The 18305-nt window shown below is 36.1% G+C and overlaps 3 protein-coding genes across 7 annotated transcripts; 1 reads left to right on the top strand and 2 right to left on the bottom strand.

The window, feature by feature from the left end:
• Window positions 1–530: 530 nt before the first annotated feature.
• Window positions 531–4743, bottom strand: LOC116030390 (protein ROOT PRIMORDIUM DEFECTIVE 1). Of its 4 annotated transcripts, none has more exons than XM_031272623.1 (4): window positions 4596–4743; window positions 4290–4445; window positions 1672–3285; window positions 531–1285 (listed from the first exon to the last, which is right to left on the bottom strand). In XM_031272623.1, the coding sequence occupies exon 3, from the start codon at window positions 3089–3091 to the stop codon at window positions 1673–1675; it is 1419 nt and encodes a 472-aa protein (XP_031128483.1). In that variant the 5' UTR covers window positions 3092–3285; window positions 4290–4445; window positions 4596–4743; the 3' UTR covers window positions 531–1285; window position 1672. The 4 variants fall into 4 exon arrangements, with proteins under 4 accessions (XP_031128483.1, XP_031128485.1, XP_031128484.1 ...); XM_031272625.1 differs by having other exon boundaries at window positions 531–1085; XM_031272624.1 differs by having other exon boundaries at window positions 1672–3282.
• A 1639-nt stretch (window positions 4744–6382) lies between these two features.
• On the top strand, window positions 6383–10743 carry LOC116029993 (heat shock factor protein HSF8). Of its 2 annotated transcripts, none has more exons than XM_031272066.1 (3): window positions 6383–6914; window positions 9065–10378; window positions 10561–10743. In XM_031272066.1, the coding sequence occupies exons 1-2, from the start codon at window positions 6627–6629 to the stop codon at window positions 10361–10363; spliced, it is 1587 nt and encodes a 528-aa protein (XP_031127926.1). In that variant the 5' UTR covers window positions 6383–6626; the 3' UTR covers window positions 10364–10378; window positions 10561–10743. The 2 variants fall into 2 exon arrangements, with proteins under 2 accessions (XP_031127926.1, XP_031127927.1); XM_031272067.1 differs by having other exon boundaries at window positions 9065–9818; window positions 9897–10719.
• Window positions 10744–11937: 1194 nt separating this feature from the next.
• LOC116030712 (disease resistance protein RPM1-like) lies at window positions 11938–14792 on the bottom strand. Its single transcript, XM_031273025.1, has one exon. It carries the CDS (start codon window positions 14733–14735, stop codon window positions 11952–11954), a length of 2784 nt encoding a protein of 927 aa, XP_031128885.1. The 5' UTR covers window positions 14736–14792; the 3' UTR covers window positions 11938–11951.
• Between the last annotated feature and the right edge of the window lie 3513 nt (window positions 14793–18305).

The following is an 18305-nucleotide window of genomic DNA, read 5'->3' as shown; positions in this document are numbered from 1 at the left end:
AGAAAATATTTTTTGAAAAGTTATTTTAAAAAAACTCATTTTTCGAAATATATTTTTAACTTTGTAGTGTTTGGTTGAATGTTAGATTTTTTTTTTATTTGGTTGAAAATTAAGAAATTGTAGTTCCTCTGTTTGGTTTCATTTTTCTAAATTAAACATATTATTTGTTATAATAATAATAATAATAATTGGTGGTGATGTGGTAGTGGTTGTTGTGTGGTAATAATAAATTGAAAACTAATTTGAAGAGAGATTGAGAGAGAAAATATAATCACGAAAAAGTATATTGAAAATGTCACATTTTCCAACAAATTGAACATTTTCTCTATTGACCAGATGAATATTTTCATTTGATTTTATTTTTCTTAAATACCCAAACACGTAAAAATCTAAAAAATGACTTTAGTTCCGAGTTTCGAAAGAGTTTCGAAATAGAACCTAAAAGTATGAAACATTTTTAAAGTTAAAATCAAATGTAAAATTGTCAATATAGTCAAAGAATAAAAAATAAAATAAAATCATACTAAAAATTAATAAATCATCTGTTAATTATTCTTAGGTTGTAATAACATATTTCAAGGATACAAACAATTTTTTGATACATCCAATGATTCAATGAAGAATGAGAATACCATTTGAACTCCAATCTAAAAAGACGTTTATACTTTATCGTACTACCAAGTTAGACCCAAGATCCTACGACCAGACTATGGGTCAATAAATGATATGTAGATGTTTTTATTCATCTGCTATTATTATTTCAACTGAATCAGATAAGGAGGCTCTATATTACTATATACAATCATCACGAAGTAATCTTATACTAATCATGAAAAAACCAGCCCAAAAGTGTTGAGAGAGGAACTTGAGTCACTTAAACATGTTTGACCGAGGGTCTAAAGCATCTGAGCCGAGAGAGGAACTTGAGTTGCTTAAACATGACCGTCATTTTTGAAACGAACTTAGAACTTGGTTCCAGACTTCCAGTAGTACAACATGCAGAGCCATAACTTTCTTTTTGGATGACGAGAAAAACATACAGCCACTGCCCGTGAGTATGCACTTGGTAAATCCCGCCTGTGACCCTAGTCGGCAAAGAACCATAAGGAGGTAAACCAGCTTAGATTTCGCATAGCTAACTGGCTCAAACCAAAGAGATCAAAAACTGTTTCCACTAGGAGTCAAACTTAGAACCTTGAGGTTACCAAACCAACAGCCCAACCAAATTGGTTATCTGCAATGCCACAACTTTTTCATACAATATATGTAACCTAAACTCCATTTCCTGTGTAAGAAGAAGTATCAGTCACTCTATTTTCCCTGAAAATTAAGGTATTTTGGCACATCTCAAAGTTAAGGTGAGCATTTGTCTCTCAAAGTAATTACTCCCTATAAATCTGGCATAAAGATGCATATGTTCCACCAATTGTACGAAAATTGGAACAGATATTAGCTATGTTCCACCACTTAGAAAATTGAAATAGCCATCAGTCAATCCACCTATGCACATTTGGTTAACTCCGCAAGCTGGATGAACTGACAAGTGACAGATATCACTACATTGTGACACTTTCGAGAACAAAGATACAAGGCATATACAAATTTTGCAGAGCAAAAGCACACTTGAACGCCTAAAAAAACAGTAAATGGAGCAAAATGAAATGACCTTACCTCAGTTACTCCTTTGTGCATTGTCTGCATCGAAATCCACGCCCTCATCATCATCACTATCCTCGTCTGTGTAATCGGATCCAACATCACAATCTAAATCAGAAACCAAATCCTCTTCACTATCCCCATTACGAGAAGCAATTCCTTGAGGTATTGCATGATCAGTTCCATTATTGACATACTTTCTTCTAACATGAGCTGCTTCATCGTCTTCTCTATCTCTCCTATAACTAACCAATTCTTTATCTACCTTGGCTTTTCTTGGACTCAATAAGACAAGTTCAGCCAACTTTCTTCTAGCCAAATACAAATTGTTTGGCTCAACCAGCTCCCCTTTCTTATAAGCCTCTCTGAGGAAAACTGTATGAAGTTTCCCATGATTTCCCCGAGTTGAAATGTAAAATATCCCCTGGTGCTGCAGGAGAAAGTCTTTGAGCTTCTTTGGCAAATTCATAGTCAACCTAAAATGTGCAATCCTCTCTAAAGTTATCTTCTTTTCAACGGTCAATGACAACAACTCATGAATGGTGGCAACAGCCCTCTTCTCCATTCTTTTCTGTGCTTCAAGTGACCTCAAATCATACCCAGAGATATCCTCATATGGAGACCAATAAGGCAATCTTTGCCATTTCCAAACCGCAATCTTATAGTACTTCCCAATCTTGAAACCAGGAGGGAAATTCACAATAAATGAAAACCGAATATTCTCAGCTTCCCCGCCCTTTTCTCTATACTCTTTCTCCCTTGCATTCTCAATAGAACACACAGCTAACCTTGGGTCTTTCTCTACAATCTCAATGTACTTGTTTCTAGTCTCTTCTGCATCAAACAATCTAAAATACTGAGGGTACTTGAGAATTACTGAGTACTCAAAATCATCTGGCAGGCCAAACTCCTTCCTTGCAATCCGAACATGTTCCAGTCGGAGCCGACCTGTATTTGACAGCATCAGGAGCTTCCTTAGCCGGGTCACAGCGTCAGGGATTTGAGCTAAAAGGGCTTGATTTTCTTGATCAATTTGCATGTGAGCTTTCCGGGTAAACCTGCAGTACAGGATTCTCTGAACCGGGTGTTCAAATATCTCAAAAACATGGGGGAATTTGAGGATGAAATGGCCTGCTTCAAACTGTTTGAAACCAATCCTGCGTGATAGCATGTCCAAGCGAGAAACTGAGAGCATAGAGCTTGGCTGAGTGAGGATGAGCTCCTGGAATTTTAGGACTTTGCGCATTTTCTTTTCCACCTCCATGTAGTTGTCAAAGCCATGGTCTCGCACCCGCTGCTGCTTCTTGGGAATGGAGGTGGACTGGGACATGAGCCTTTCAGAAGTGTATATAATGGTGTGCATCAAGGGGAGGGCTCCGACAGGTTCAAACCGGCTTTTCAAAATTTTAGTTGAAATAGATACAACAGCTTGCATTTTGAGGTGAAGACAGACTGGCTATTTGGGGGTTCAGAGGCTATAAGTTTATTTTTCCTGTTTTTATTTTTAGGCCTAGTTAAGGATTTTTATACAAGAATAGAAGCTCTGCCAGTGATCAGTCAGCTTCAGAAAAGCATAGGCAAGGGCAAAAATATAACTCTTCTGCTTTCAGTCTTCTTCTCCAACCTCTACTGGCAATCACAAATAGAAGATAAACGAATTACACAAAAACTGAAATACAACATTACAAAAACGGAGATAGGTAAGAAATGCATTGGTATTCCTGTTCAAACAAAGCCAGGACTTGCAGAAAACCATTACTAATAGTACTGCAAGGGTGAGCAACATTGATTTCAATAAAAAAATCGAAATAACCAATATGCTATCTGGATCTTCCATACCAACCAACAATCATTATAACATATACCATGGTCCAGGGCTGAAGTAAGATTCATTTTTAATACATTGAATGTTCATTTTTTTGTCTATTGAAGATCCATTATTTGATATACTGAACCTTCAATACCAAAAAATAAAATAAAAAATGCACCACATTGCAGCACAACAACGTCGACCATGGTCTATAAAGTCACCAACCAAGACTAAACCGATGCAGCAAGATAACTATAACTTATAGGTTTCAGTAGGTTTAAAGCCTTAATTTTTAGTTGTCTACTCCTCAAGAGCATATCAAAACTACCTCAGACAAATCTTCTAATAACATTTAGATTCTTGGTCCAAGAAAGTCAATCATATTTCAATATACAAATAATCCTTTTCATGAAAACATTAATCATCAAATTCACAAATTGGGGTACTTTTCACTTGTAAAAAATTCCCAAAATTTCAGGAAAAAAAAAAATTAATGGGCATTGGGTCATACCATACCTCAATAGGACCTGGCTTTCCACGGTAGCCAGTAGAACACATCTCCAGTCTAGACATAAATTATTTTTTTGAAAAAATGGCACATTTGGTGCTTTATATCCTAAGTATGAACTCAAATTATTGAGAGATGCAAGTGCAACTTCAACATCCCTACACTTAACCTCTACGGCCATATCTCTCCATAAAGAATAATAAATTTCAGCAGCAAAAAAGCAGTAAATTAACAGATAAAATTAAGAAAGAAGGAAACTTGAGGACTGAAAATAAACCAGAGACCCGGATGATAAAATTAAAATTAATAAATTACCGGTGGTCTGGAGGAGAAACGGCGGCGACGGAAGAGTGGGGGCAGTGGCGGCGTAGCACAGAACAGTGAGTCTGTGAGGACATAGGATTACATTACAGTCTCGGGCTTGAATTTGACCTGCTTGAACTTTCAAAGCAGTACAGCAGTATTGCGATACTGCAAATCCACCAATTAGTTTCAACCAAATTAATTTTTATCCTCTATTACCTACAAATCCATAGCAGTACAGCACAGAGCACACATATACATATACTGCAAAGTTATTTTTTTTTGAAAAAAAAAAAAAAAAAAAAAAAAGAAACTTACCGGCGGGCGGCGGTGGGTGAAGGCGGAGACGTTGGAATCGTGGTGGGCGAACTGGTCGCGGCAGCAGCTTCGTTGGAATCGTCGTCGTCGTCGTCGTCGTCAGTGTTGCGGCTGGACCCTGGACGGCTGGAATACTGCATACATTAGGATTTAGAAATTTAGGGATTCAAATTAGTTTCCTATTTTAATATTATAGTTTTTAAATATTAAATTCTAATATATATATATATATAGTTCGTGAGCGGCTCGGCGCGTTACGAGCCTAAAATTTTTGAGCTCGAGTTTGGTTCGAGCTCAAATTTGACCGAGTTCGAGCCGAACATTGATCGAACGGCTCGATTCATTTGTATCCCTACATTACATACGTAATACGTTGCTACTTTATTATTAAAATTTATTTGGTTTGTGTTTTTGTTAAATTTAGATTAAAATTTATTTGATTTAAGAAACTAATAATTTGTTTTTTTTTTTTGTTAAACTTAGATTATTCCTCTTTGTCGGACTAATTCTACTTTATAGGATCATGCTCCTAAAGTCATTATGAGGTAAGCCATGAGTTATGTAATAAGACAAGACAAATGTTCATATTTCATCATTCTTAACTTTTTTACCATTAATGTTTTCAGTGAGATTCAATCTCTCACTTTAGTGACTGATAGGGAATATACCATAAATATAGTCCTCTGTGTGTTACGTATTTCATGCATATACCAGTATATGAATACGAGTATTAACTTAGCCCTATTTAGGGGACCTTATTCCACCGTGCAATGGGCTTTTTTCCCTTCTCCTCTTCTCTCTAAAACTCTCAAGTGCTATCTCTTCTCTCTAAATTATATAGAGCAATGAATAAAAGAGTTATTTTGGGTTAAATTCTGGGATCAATTTTTATACCATGCATTCATTGTTATACATACAACTAATGCAGGAGAATTTAGTTTTATTAGTGACACTGCCACCTTTAATCATGATATTTAAATTATGCGACGAACAAATTATGTTAAGTTGTAGGCTGCAGGGGTAACTAATAAATTTATCATTCGCTGAAGTGACCAAACGCCTTGTATTCAAATGACACTTTTATAATTTTTTCTTGAGGGAATGTCACATGATCAAATTTTTGTAAAAAAAGTATAAAATATATACTATTTTACATGGTTGAAAAAATCGTTAAGAGCTCCTCGGCGCTCCGGGAGCGTCTAGAACACATAGGCGGGAATTAATCGGCGCCTAGGCGTTTGTGTATTTTTTTATTTTATTTTTTATTTTTTAAAAAATTTGTTTAAATATTTTTAATTTTTAAAGACTAATAATTATAATATTAAAAAAAAAAAGACTAATAATTATAAACTATATAATACTTTAATAGTTAATACTAAAATATTAAATATTAACCTAAAAAAATATCTAGAGTTTGTACAATTTAAGGGTTGTTTCACTCAAAATGATGTTGTTGTGAGTTAAACAACCCATTAAAAAAGATGAACAATAGTTAATCGGCCGACTAGGCGACTTAGGAGGCCTAGGCAGTCAATGCCTAAGCGGCCTAGACGGAGCTTATGCGGCTTAGGCGGTCGCCTAATCGGCCAGCCACCTAACGCTTAGGCAGGGATTAATCGGTGTTTAGACGAGATATTTACAACACTGCTATTTTATAATAAAGTTAATAGGACTACCAAAAATTTTGGCCTAAAACTAAAAATGAAGAGAAATGAGAAGAAATGGAAAAGTAAAATATTATATAGTGGCAATCTGATAACTTCACTTTCTTCTGTCGTGACCCGACAATAAAGTGTCCGTTCCCTCCGGGCTCCGGTCATCCCCGTCCTTCACATGCTCTCTTACTTACTTTCTCTCTCTAAAAATTAGGGTTTTACTTTATCATCCATGGTTCCCATTTCAGGCCCCTCTGAAACCCTAATACAGTAATACTATACACAATTGACCGGAAATAGGCAAATATTGGATGATAATTGCGCGGTCGGCTGTTTTAGTTTTTTATTTTTTTGATTTTTTGATTGCCCGAACGAAATGGAGTTGAATTCTAGTAGCGGCGGAAAAGGCGCCGCTGCAGGGGATGGAGCTCAGCCGTCTCTTCCGCCGCAGCCGGCGCCGATGCCCAGCACGAACTCTCCGCCGCCTTTCCTTGTGAAGACTTACGACATGGTGGATGACCCGAGCACGGATAAAATCGTGTCTTGGAGCCCTACTAACAACAGCTTCGTGGTTTGGGATCCCCCGGAGTTCGCCAAGGACTTACTCCCCAAGTACTTCAAGCATAATAACTTCTCCAGCTTCGTTCGCCAGTTGAATACTTATGTATGCAATTCTTCAGCTTCTTTCTCTCCTTTTATTTTTTATTTTATTTTTGTTACTGAAAAGTAAGTAAGTAATTTGCGATTTTGTGTTGGGGTAAATTTCATCAGATTTAAATTAATCCCATACCTGGTTTATAGTGAATTGTGGTGTCAATTGTCTGAGTTTGCGGTTGATAACTGGGATTTTTACTGTAATATTTGGAACTTAAGAATGTTGGTGGGAAAGTAATAATCAAATAAAGATGATAGTGCTTGAGTGTTTAGAAGATATAGTGCACCTAGGTAAGTAGGTGTGCCATGGTGCACACAATAATGATTTAAAGGAATCTTCAATCTTTGTTTTATATGCTCTTGTGCTAAGTCTGTATTATACTCTCGAATTGCTGGAGGTATTAAGACTTATAAATCAACATTCAACAAGACTTAGGTTTAAAATGAAAGAGATAAGTGTTCATTGATTGTGTGTTTGCCGTGCTATGTCTTCATTTTACAAGTTTAAGTGCTTTCATCAGTGAATATCATATGTTCTGTTTAAGATTATATGATTTATGTCCTTTATATTGGCCTTTTAACTCACATTCTTTTATTCATTGTTGCTTTTTATTTTTTTACCCTCTATTTTCTATCCGTTCTCATCTGTGTTCTTTTACCCCCCTCTGCCCTACCCGTTGGGAATTGTGAACTTGCACCTCTGCCTCGTTTACCCCTGAGCTGTGAGATGAACTTCTCTAGAACTGATGCTTTTATGAAGTTTACATTTGTTGGTCCCAAGGATCTCCTTTAATGCTTCCATAAAGTTTGAGTTTGTTGGTCCAAAGAACATCCATATAGAACATTTTAGATATCAAAGATGGTTGTGGTGTACAATTTAATGAAAACTAACCAGATGATGAATATAGGAAAGTTTTACTATGATACATGAAGGATGTTGCAATCAAACTTCCCTTTTGACAAGCCTTTTGGACAGGTTTTTAAGCATGTGTTTCTTACACCAATTTTGGTGTCTTACAGATCATGAATGAGCATTCTGTACAGACCTATCTATTCAATACATTGCATGTCTAACTAATACAGAAACTTTACTTATCAAAGAAAAAAAAAACCTCATACACATACTTGTTGATGGTGATGCCTATAGTCAACCCTGAACTGTGTTTCTGGTACAATTTTCCTCTTAAACAGAAAAGAAAGATAAGTGATTTAGTGTGCCTATAAGGCTATAATCTGATTCCTTGTCAGATTGATGCATCCTACTCCAACTAGATTAGGATTAATGCTTGATAGAAATGAGCATATGTGTTATATTTGTAAATTGCACATCAAATTCTTGATGAAAGTAAAGAATTGACAATTTCTTTTGAATGGTCAAAACAATATAACTTAGTGCTGGTACTGTCATGGTGGAGGCTTCATGAAGGTCTGATGGTTATTTTGTTATTGACGTTGTTATGATGAATGCTTCAAAATCATTTCTATTTAGATGTTGCTCTGTTCTAGATTTCGTAATTTGCCAGATTCTGCAGTAATATTTAAGTTTTAAGCTTAGTTCTGGAACTTAGTTACAATTTAAGCCATTAGATTGAGACAGCTTCTTCCTCAGGGTAACTTTCTTGATCCTTTCAGAAGCATGTGATCAGTAGTAAGTTTGCATAATTTCCAGTGCCCAGTTCTTCACTGTGCTGATGTGGGTGTGAGTTTTGGACTACATAATCTATCTACGAACTACAGGCAGCACTAAGTAGAAAATGACATAAGACGTATGACTACTATATTAGTATTTCTTCCATTTTTCATAAATGAATAATTCTACTTTGAGCATTTGGATCTTGAATGAACTGCCGAGGACCTAATTATATGTGTGCTGTCTGAATTAGATGAGTCAGGAAAAATAGGTAAGGAGTTCTTTAAAAAATGTCATCCATTTTGAAGCTTTCACTGCCATATTTTCATAACCATATCTTGTTTGCTCTCCAGCCCTGAATGCCAACTTGTATTTGGATGCATATAAAGATATTCTGCTTCAATCCATATGTTCATTAATAACAATTCATTTTCAGAGTGTTTGGACACATGAATTCATTAGCTTGCTGATAAAAATGTGGAACTGTCCTACTTGTATCTTATATCTACTTGGATTTCATTGTGGAGCAGGGTTTTAGAAAGGTCGATCCGGACCGCTGGGAGTTTGCTAATGAGGGATTTTTAAGAGGTCAAAAACAGCTGCTTAGAAGTATTAGTCGGCGAAAACCTGCTCATGGACAGAATCACCCACAGCAACAACCACAAGGACAGAGTTCATCTGTTGGGGCGTGTGTCGAGGTCGGGAAATTTGGTCTTGAAGAGGAAGTTGAGAGGCTGAAGAGAGACAAAAATGTACTTATGCAAGAGCTTGTTAGGTTGAGGCAGCAGCAACAGTCTACTGACAATCAGTTGCAAACAATGGTGCAGCGCCTACAGGGTATGGAGCAGCGGCAACAACAGATGATGTCGTTCCTTGCAAAAGCCGTTAACAGCCCTGGATTTCTGGCACACTTTGTGCAGCAACAAAATGACAGCAATAGGCGCATAAGTGAAGGGAACAAGAAACGAAGGCTTAAGCAGGAAGTTGGTTTGGATGATCACTCTGTCAGCCCTGCCGACGGTCAGATTGTAAAGTATCAACCTATGAATGATGCAGCAGCGGCAATGCTTCGGCAAATAATGAAAATGGATTCTTCTCCTAGACTGGAGAACTTTGGCAGCAGCAGTCCTGATAACTTTATGATTAATGATGTTTCTTCTCAATCTAATAATACATTAGACCATGGGAGTTCACCCGACCATGTTTCAGGAGTTACACTTCAGGAAGTCCCACCGGTTTCTGGGCAGCCTTTTGTGCCTGCAACTTCCTCAGTTACTGCTCAAGGTTCACTACCCACTATATCTGAGATTCAGTCTTCCCCACTCGTCAATTCTGTTGAAATGACCAGTGATCAATTTTCAGATATAAGCCCACTGGTTGGAGCTCAAGAGTTGCCTCCTGTTTCACTTTCTCCTTCAGATATGATGATGCCAGAGATTTCTCAGTTTCGAGATATAGTGCCTGAAAGCAACATGAATATCCTAGGATCCGAAGCTTCTAGTGGTAATCTTATAGATCCAACATCACTGGCAGGGAACGGGAACATGCCCTTAGAAATTGATGGATTTTCTCCTGATCCTCAAATCGAGTGGCAGAATGGCCTAATGGATGACGACATACCTCTAGACTCCTCCTTCTGGGAGAAGTTTCTTCAGAGTCCACCACCAGTAGAGGTTGACCAGATGGATTCAACCATATTAGAAGATTCTATGGTGGACGAAACCAAGAAAGTTGAAAATGGATGGAGCAAAGCGGATCACATGGAACAACTTACCGAACAAATGGGGCAGCTGACTTCCAAAAACAACAAAGATCAGCCTCTTCTCTAGACAAATGTAAATGAGGTAAAATCACATTGTTTGTTATACTTCACTTTTTCTAATCATGGGCCACTTTCCTAGCTTCCCATTAAAGAGCATATACTACTTTTTGTTTACTATTGGGGCCTTCAACCCTAGATTCCTCTTCCTACTTTACCTTTTAGTTTGTTGCTTAATTGTTAATTAGTTTATCCTTCCCTCCTTAGGCCATGCTCTGTAGTGCAAGGTCCAGTGGACTTCATTGGGATGTGGTATTTAAGGCTTCTTTCTTGTACTTTCACTTTCTTTCCCATAATGCAATCTGTAGCTTATTTATATGCTGAATCAAAAGTTTGTTTGTTAATGTGATTCATTGCTTTGGTTAATATGCCTTCATTTCACATTTTAGACCTTACTTGATGTAAATGACAAATTATACCATGGACCAGGGTCTATATTGTTGATTCTGGTCTAAAAGTAACTTTTAAATTATGTGTTTGCAATTAGACACATTAATAGTTTATGTACTTGTAAACAAACAAATTGAAGGCACATAACATGATAATTAAAGACACAAATTGTTAATTGTAAGTACAAATTATGTTAACGGCTGATACAAATCATGTTAGCCAACACCTTATGTGTCTACAATTAACATATTTTGTATTTGTTGTTAACAATTTATGCGTTTGTAATTATCATATTATGCGTTTGTAATTAACATATTTTGTACTTGTAGTTAACAATTTATGTGTTTGTAGTTATCATATTATGCGTTTGTAATTACCATGTTATGTCGCTTAAATTTGTTTACAGGTAGAGAAACTGTTATTTGTAGGTAAAGAATGTGTCAACTGCATACACATTTTTTGGATCAAGGGTTCACAATGCAATATGAACTCTGATCCATGCAATATACATTTACTGTGGTTTTGAAATTAGAATTATACACTATTGTTCTTTTATTTTTGTGGCTAAAGTGTCATTTCGTACAATGAAGTAACGGATTCTTTATGCCGCACTCTGACCTTTGCCTAGAATTTTTTGCAGGTTTCCTTCCTAGGTAATAATATGTTGATTTGGAGGTGTTTTTTATTGACTTATTTAAATAGATATTAAAAATATGACATGGCAGCCATTTCATCATTTCACTTAATAAACAAAAGCCCTAATTTCTTAAAATATCAGAACAATAACAGGATTGCCGTTCGGCCATTTATGAAAATGGCATTAATAAGATTTCGTAAAATATCCCTAATTTCCTAAAATATCAGACTCCATAATAATATCATAAAATCTCAACAGTAACAATCTCCAATATTGTGACCCAAAGGGTGGCAAATATAAAAACGTACACTGCAAATTAAATTTTTCGATAAATTATTGGTGAACACTTTCAAAGGGCATTAGAGGTCATGCACCAACCTGGCTACAGAGTGCCGTATTAGACAATAACACTAAAATCATAATATATGACAATCTACAATCAATTAATTTACCTATTACAAGATCCATCATAATAAAAACTTCTAATTGTTCTGAAAAACAATTAAATTTAAAAAAAAAAAAACACAAAGTATACATATACGTGTGCATCAGCGCATACTAAATTTCGCAATCACCTATTAATTAAAAAAAACTTCCTCTCACCATCTATGATTTGGGAAATCAAAATTTTTGGAATGTGAGATATCTTTGCATAGTTTTCACCATTTGGCTTTAAAGTTGCCATCAATTGGTCATCCATATCACGGATACCAATTCTCTTAAGATTAGACAAATGTTGAATACCTAGCGGCACCTGCTCAAGCAATTTGCATTTATCCAGGTAAATATGTTCGAGCTGATGTAATGCACCTTCCTCAATTCTTATCCATTTCAGTGCCTCAAAGTCCATGATAAGTAGATGCTTGAGCTTTGAGAACTTTTTGGCCTTGAAGCACAATCCTTCCCCTTCATAAGACTTTGAGAGATCAAGATATGCTAACATGGGCAGATCTTGGAGAAACGGTAATGGATCTTCAACAAGTCTATTCCATTGCAAGCGTAGAGTAGTTAAGCCTACAAGTGAGGATAACCATTGAGGTACCCTTTCCAAACGCCCTTTTAAATATAACCTTTGAAGACTATGAGGAACCCTACGTAGAGGATATTGGATATCAAGGATATCATCTTCTGAAGCTGACTTAAGAGATAAAGCGCAAAGAGTTGTCAACTTTTCCAAAGACAAACAAAATTCTTTGCCATCTTCATGTCTCAACTTTGTAACTCCTAGTCTTCTTAGTTGTGTTAGCTTTCCGATCTCAGACACTATTTTGATGCCATGAGTATCATTTGCTTGTATAAAACACAACTTTTGTAAAGACAATAATTCTCCAATCTTAAATGGAGCATTAAAGCTTTGCATACTAGCCCAAGGATTACTCCATTCATCTGTGTAACGGTATACAAGGAGATGTCGAAGTTTACAAAGTTTTAAGAGCTCAACGGGTAACTCAATCACATATGTGTGCTTCAAATCAAGTGTCTCTAAGTTTAGAAGACGTCCTATAGATTTGGAAACGCTTCTCAACTTTGTTCTTCTCAAACTCAAGTACTTCAGTTGAAACAAGTTGAAAACTTCATCCGGAATTTCCTCTAGTTCAGCACCCCTTAAATCCAATACCATTAGAGGAATATATTTGGCAGTAAACATCTTTGATAATGAAGATGATGCTGCTGAGCTTGAAAGCGGTTCAAAGAAATGTAGAGAACGAAGATGCATTTTTGATGAAGTGCACTTCAGAATGTGGTCATTAAGCCTATGGATTGCTAAGCGTCGAAAATTGTTGGAAGATTCTATGTTTTGCCCAATGGCAATGATTGCAAAGTTTTGCTCTATTGACTTGGAAAGAATAACTTCTCGCAAAATGTCGTGCACTCGAAAGCCCTTTATCCTTCCATCGTAAGAATTCTTTACTATTTGAATTAAGTTTCTATGATGTAATTCATTGAGATAATCTTCAGCAACATCTTCATTTTCTTGTTGTTGGTTGTTCTCCATGACAAATCCTTCTGCAATCCATAGTCGAATCACTCTCATTTTCTCGATGATGACATCTTCCGGAAAGATGCTCAAGTACAAGAAGCAATACTTGAGATAATATGGTAGATCATAGTAACTGAGAGAAAGCAAATTCTTCATGTTCATCATCCCGTCATTGCTTTCCATTTGGATGTTGAGGCAACTCTGGAATCTTTTCCATTCTTCAATGCTCTCACTCTTTGTAGCCAACACCCCAGCTATCACCACAATCGCTAGGGGTAGACCATCACATCTCTTTAAGATGTTCTTAGCAATGTCCACCAAGTGTTGAGGGCAAAAACCACCTAAGAATGCCTTTCTACAAAACAAAGTCCATGAATCTTTTTGGGACAATGGCTCTAAAGGGTAGACAACGCCGCTGTGGGTTTCGTTGCTTGTGTAGGAACCGATTTTGCTATTCCTAGTTGTGATAACTATACGACTACCAAAACTCTGTCTAGGAAAAGCATATTTGATAGCCATCCAAGCATTAATGTTCCAAATGTCATCGAGAACAATGATGTATCTTTGGCCCGAAAGAATGTTCTTAATGAATTCTTTCAATTTATTTGAGTCCATGGCTTCAAAATCTTGAGTGGGCTTTTGCTTAGTTTGCTCCACTAGTTGCGTAATTACATCATTCAACAACACCTCAATCTTAAATGTTTCAGAAATTGTAACCCACACACGATATTGAAAGTGATTTATCACTTTAACATCATCATAAACCTTTTTAACCAAAGTAGTCTTTCCCAAACCCCCCATGCCGACAACAGAATGAATCCTTAAATCATCATCAACATCAAGCAAGAGGCTAACAAGAAAATGCTTGGGATTTTCAATACCTACCAGATCCGACTCTTCTAGCAAAAGGGCATCCCCTCGGCAATCATACCACCATTTGTTGTAGCTGTGGACAGGGTGAGTAGAGGTTGTTAACAAGCTTGGCTGTTCCTGAGAGATGTGGTTGACTCTTGCCTTGATCCTTCGCAGCTTATGAGCAAGCCTTCGCCGAGCTCTCAAGTTCTTGACGGAAGTGTATATGTTGTTGATCTTAGCATAGAATCCCCCACTTCTCTGCCCACCTCCAACTCGGAACAAGAATTCGTCAAGGACATCTTCAGCGTCATAAGCCAGCTCCCTGACTATCTTCACCCAAGCTTTAACTTGAGGATCAATTTCTTCCCTCTCGTCCGCAACTCTCAAAACCGCCGTCAAACGATCGAAAGCATTCATGACGTCTTGCGCATCATCTCCAATCCCTCCCAAGAGTGAGTACTCTTCACGGATCAACTTTGATAGTTGGTCCAATACAAACTTTACAGCAGCGTCCGCCATGGTTACAACAAGGAAGTTCACTATGAACTGTTACTGGCGAAGAATTGTTAGCTACTTGGCAATGTTCTTTTTTCTTACGGAGTATTTTCTGTAATCAGTTCAGAACAGGATAACTGAAAGCTAGAATACAGTGGACCGGAATAACAAATTGAATATTTTTATTACTTTTTATTTTTTTTAATCTCCATTTGCACTATATATATACACAGACTAGGACGGCAAAGTGGACCAAAATAACAAAATGGTTTTTTATGCTTTTCTTTTTTAAGTTTATTTTTGAATATTCACCAGCCGGCAATCTCGACAGCGATTTTATTTTATTTTATTTTCATTTTAGGTGATATTTTTTTTCATTCTCTGTTTTTACCTTCATGGATGACCCAGCTGACTCGGGTTTCGACTTTGAATCCATTGAAGAAGTCATAGTAGAATACAATCAAATTCGACAGAGTTGCAAAAAGAAAGAAACAACAATCAATAAAAGACAAAACTTGTTAGGTAATAGAGGTCCAGAAAAAGAGGTATGCAATTGAGAAATGTCTTCATCATAAACAAGAAACTACTATCCTTGTAACAATACAGGCGAGTTCTCTGATGTTTGTTTCCCCCTGTTTTAAGATTGCAACATCGGAAATAAATATTGTGTAATGAGTTTCCCACTGAGCGCGTTGAGGGTGGTCACCAACTGGCAACTACCCTTATTTATTACTTTTTTTTTTGAAAAATTATTAATTTGGTTCCTCAATTGTTTCTCAATTATCAATGTAATCCATAGTTTTCAATTTCAACCAATTTAATTCATATTATTTTATTTTTGAAAACAATTTAATTCATATTATAATTTGCCTACATTGGCATGGTCTACTAGTCAGACTCAGGAGCCGTTATTGCATGAACCATGGTCTACACAGCTGTGTGTAGGGGTGTAAACAAATCATATAATTTTGATTCGATTCGTGATTCGAATTCGAATAGTTATATTCGAATTCGAATACACATTTTGATTCGAATGTTATTCAAATCCAAATACAAATCAGGATAGATTCGATTCGAATAGTATTCGAATATTCGGATATATATATATATATATATATATATATATATATAAAGAAACTAAACTAGTAAAGACATAAACCCTAAGCTAAAATAAAAGTGAGAGTTAGGGTAGTCGCAGTTCCCAACTTCGCCTCTTCCACCAACTGCTTCGCCATCTTCTTGTCCTCCCCTTTTCACGGCAGACCACCGTCGTGGCAAGGAAGCACGGCAACAAGGAGAGCAACTCAGCAAGGCAGGACACCAACTCCTCACGGCCACTGTTGTTCGGCGAAGGCAACAATATTTACGGTCGCGGCAATTTTTGTTATATTTTATCTTAATTTATTAAAAAATTTAGAAAGAAATTTAAGATACTCATTTCAAATTCGAATATTCGAATCGAATAGAGTAATTTGAATAAATTGGTCGAATCGAATACGAATCGGAATTTAGGATTCGAACACTAAACGAATTCGAATTCGAATACTCATCAAAATAATCGAATTCGAATCGAATACTGAAGTATTTGACTCGATTCGATTCATTTACACCCCTAGCTATGTGGACCACAAATAAAAAGCATATTATTTGTGTACATAAAATATAGAGCAAATTTTCATTTTGGTCCACTGACTATAGGGATCCTGTTAATTGCAATCCACGACTTTCAAAACTGTTAATTTCATACCTTAACTATGCAATTTTTATCAATTTTGGTCACCCCGGCCAAATTTTTGATCAAATTTCACCGAAAAATTTTAAAAGTTAAATTAAAAAGGGTATTTTAGTCCTTTCACCCCTATTTTTTCTTCTCCGGCGAGCTACCACTTTCCTGACAACGGCACGCTTCATCCTTCTCCTCTCCGGCGAGCCCTTCACCCCATCTTTCACCTTTTCTTCTTCTTCTCCGGCAACCTGCAACGCGAAGACAGAACATGGCAAGACACACGACATGTTTGACGAAATGACTGAGAGAAAGAATTCAACGCAGACCGCAAAAGCGCCGGAAAAATCCAACCAAATCTACCACAGTCGCAGCAACGAGCAGTAGTTTAAGGAAAGAGAAGAGAGGCGGTGAGAAATGCAGTTCAGCAGCGCATTTTTGGTGTCAGTGGTTTACCGGCGAAGAAATGGTAGCTACTTGAATTTGCGGTGCTGTATAGAGTGCAAAATGAAATGATTTCCTTTAGATGAATTATTGTATTCTCAATAATTGAAGGCCAAAGTCGTCCAAAACTACGGACACAAATTATTTTATTACACTAACTATAAATATAAAAAGTTAAAAAGTTTAACATTCATTACCTACTCCAAGATTGTCATTACTTAAATTTTCTGTACTTAGTTCAGAAGACGATAACTGAAAGCTAGAGTACAGTGGAACGGAATAACAAATTGAATATTTTTATTTTTTTTAAAAATCTCCATTTGCACTATACTATATATATATATACACAGACTAGGACGGCAAAGTGGACGAAAATGGCTATGTTTGGCAAACCTAGCTGAAAAGGTAGCTGAAAGCTGAAAAGTGGCTGAAAATTGAAAAGCTATAAGCTCGAAGCTGGAATCTGAAGATTTGTTAAGCTAGCTGTTATGCTTAAAACTGTTTGGTGAAATTAGATTTTGATAAGCTGATAAATGTAAAAAGACTAAAAATGGCATCTTCACACAATTTAAATAATTTAAATTTAAATAGGTTTGTTTAATATTAAAATATAAAATAATGAACTCAATATATTTTAATAAAATATAAAGTAAGAACATATATTTGAAAATATATAAAGTAAAACAAAATGTTTATAATTCATAAGATTAGTTCATAAAAAAATTAATGTTCAAACACAAATGTCAAATTGAAATTATAACCAAACATATTGAAGAGAAAATAACAAAAGGATTTTAATTGGGGGAATACATGATGTCATTTATTTAAAATAATAAGGATAAAGATGGAAAAAAGTTAAAAAGCTAGTAGCTTATTTTGAAAAGCTACCTAAAGTAGCGTTTCAAAATAAGCTCTTATTTTAAGCTACTACCTTATTTTGAGAACATTACCAAACAGAGCTTATAGCTTATTAGTAGCTTAAAATAAGCTATAAGCTCCTAAATAAGCTCTGCCAAACAGAGTCATTAACAAAATGGTTTTTTATGCTTTTCTTTTTTAAATGGATGGAACAAAGCGGATCACATGGAACAACTTCGGTCGTTATATCGTGGACCACGGTACCGTGGTCACAAAACGACATTGTTTCAGTAAGTGGGAGACGGAACTCCGTAATTGACACTACAGTTCATCTCAACATTAGTGTTGGCTAAATCATTTGACAAACCTTAAGTTATTTTATTTTATTAGTATAAGTTAGTTCATATATTAGTTTGACTATTTCAAAGCTCATTGTGCTCCTGGATCACAACTTGCGAATTCTGTAACTGCTTCAGTACTCTCAGCGTTTTTTCCTAACAATATTCAGTTTTATCTCAGCAAGTCTTGTGGTTGGTTTTTTGAGTGGACAATATTTTTTAGAGGAGAAT

This window comes from Ipomoea triloba, chromosome 9 (genome assembly GCF_003576645.1).
Source record: "Ipomoea triloba cultivar NCNSP0323 chromosome 9, ASM357664v1".
NCBI lineage: Eukaryota > Viridiplantae > Streptophyta > Magnoliopsida > Solanales > Convolvulaceae > Ipomoea > Ipomoea triloba.
This window is presented reverse-complemented; position numbering and strand designations above follow the sequence as displayed.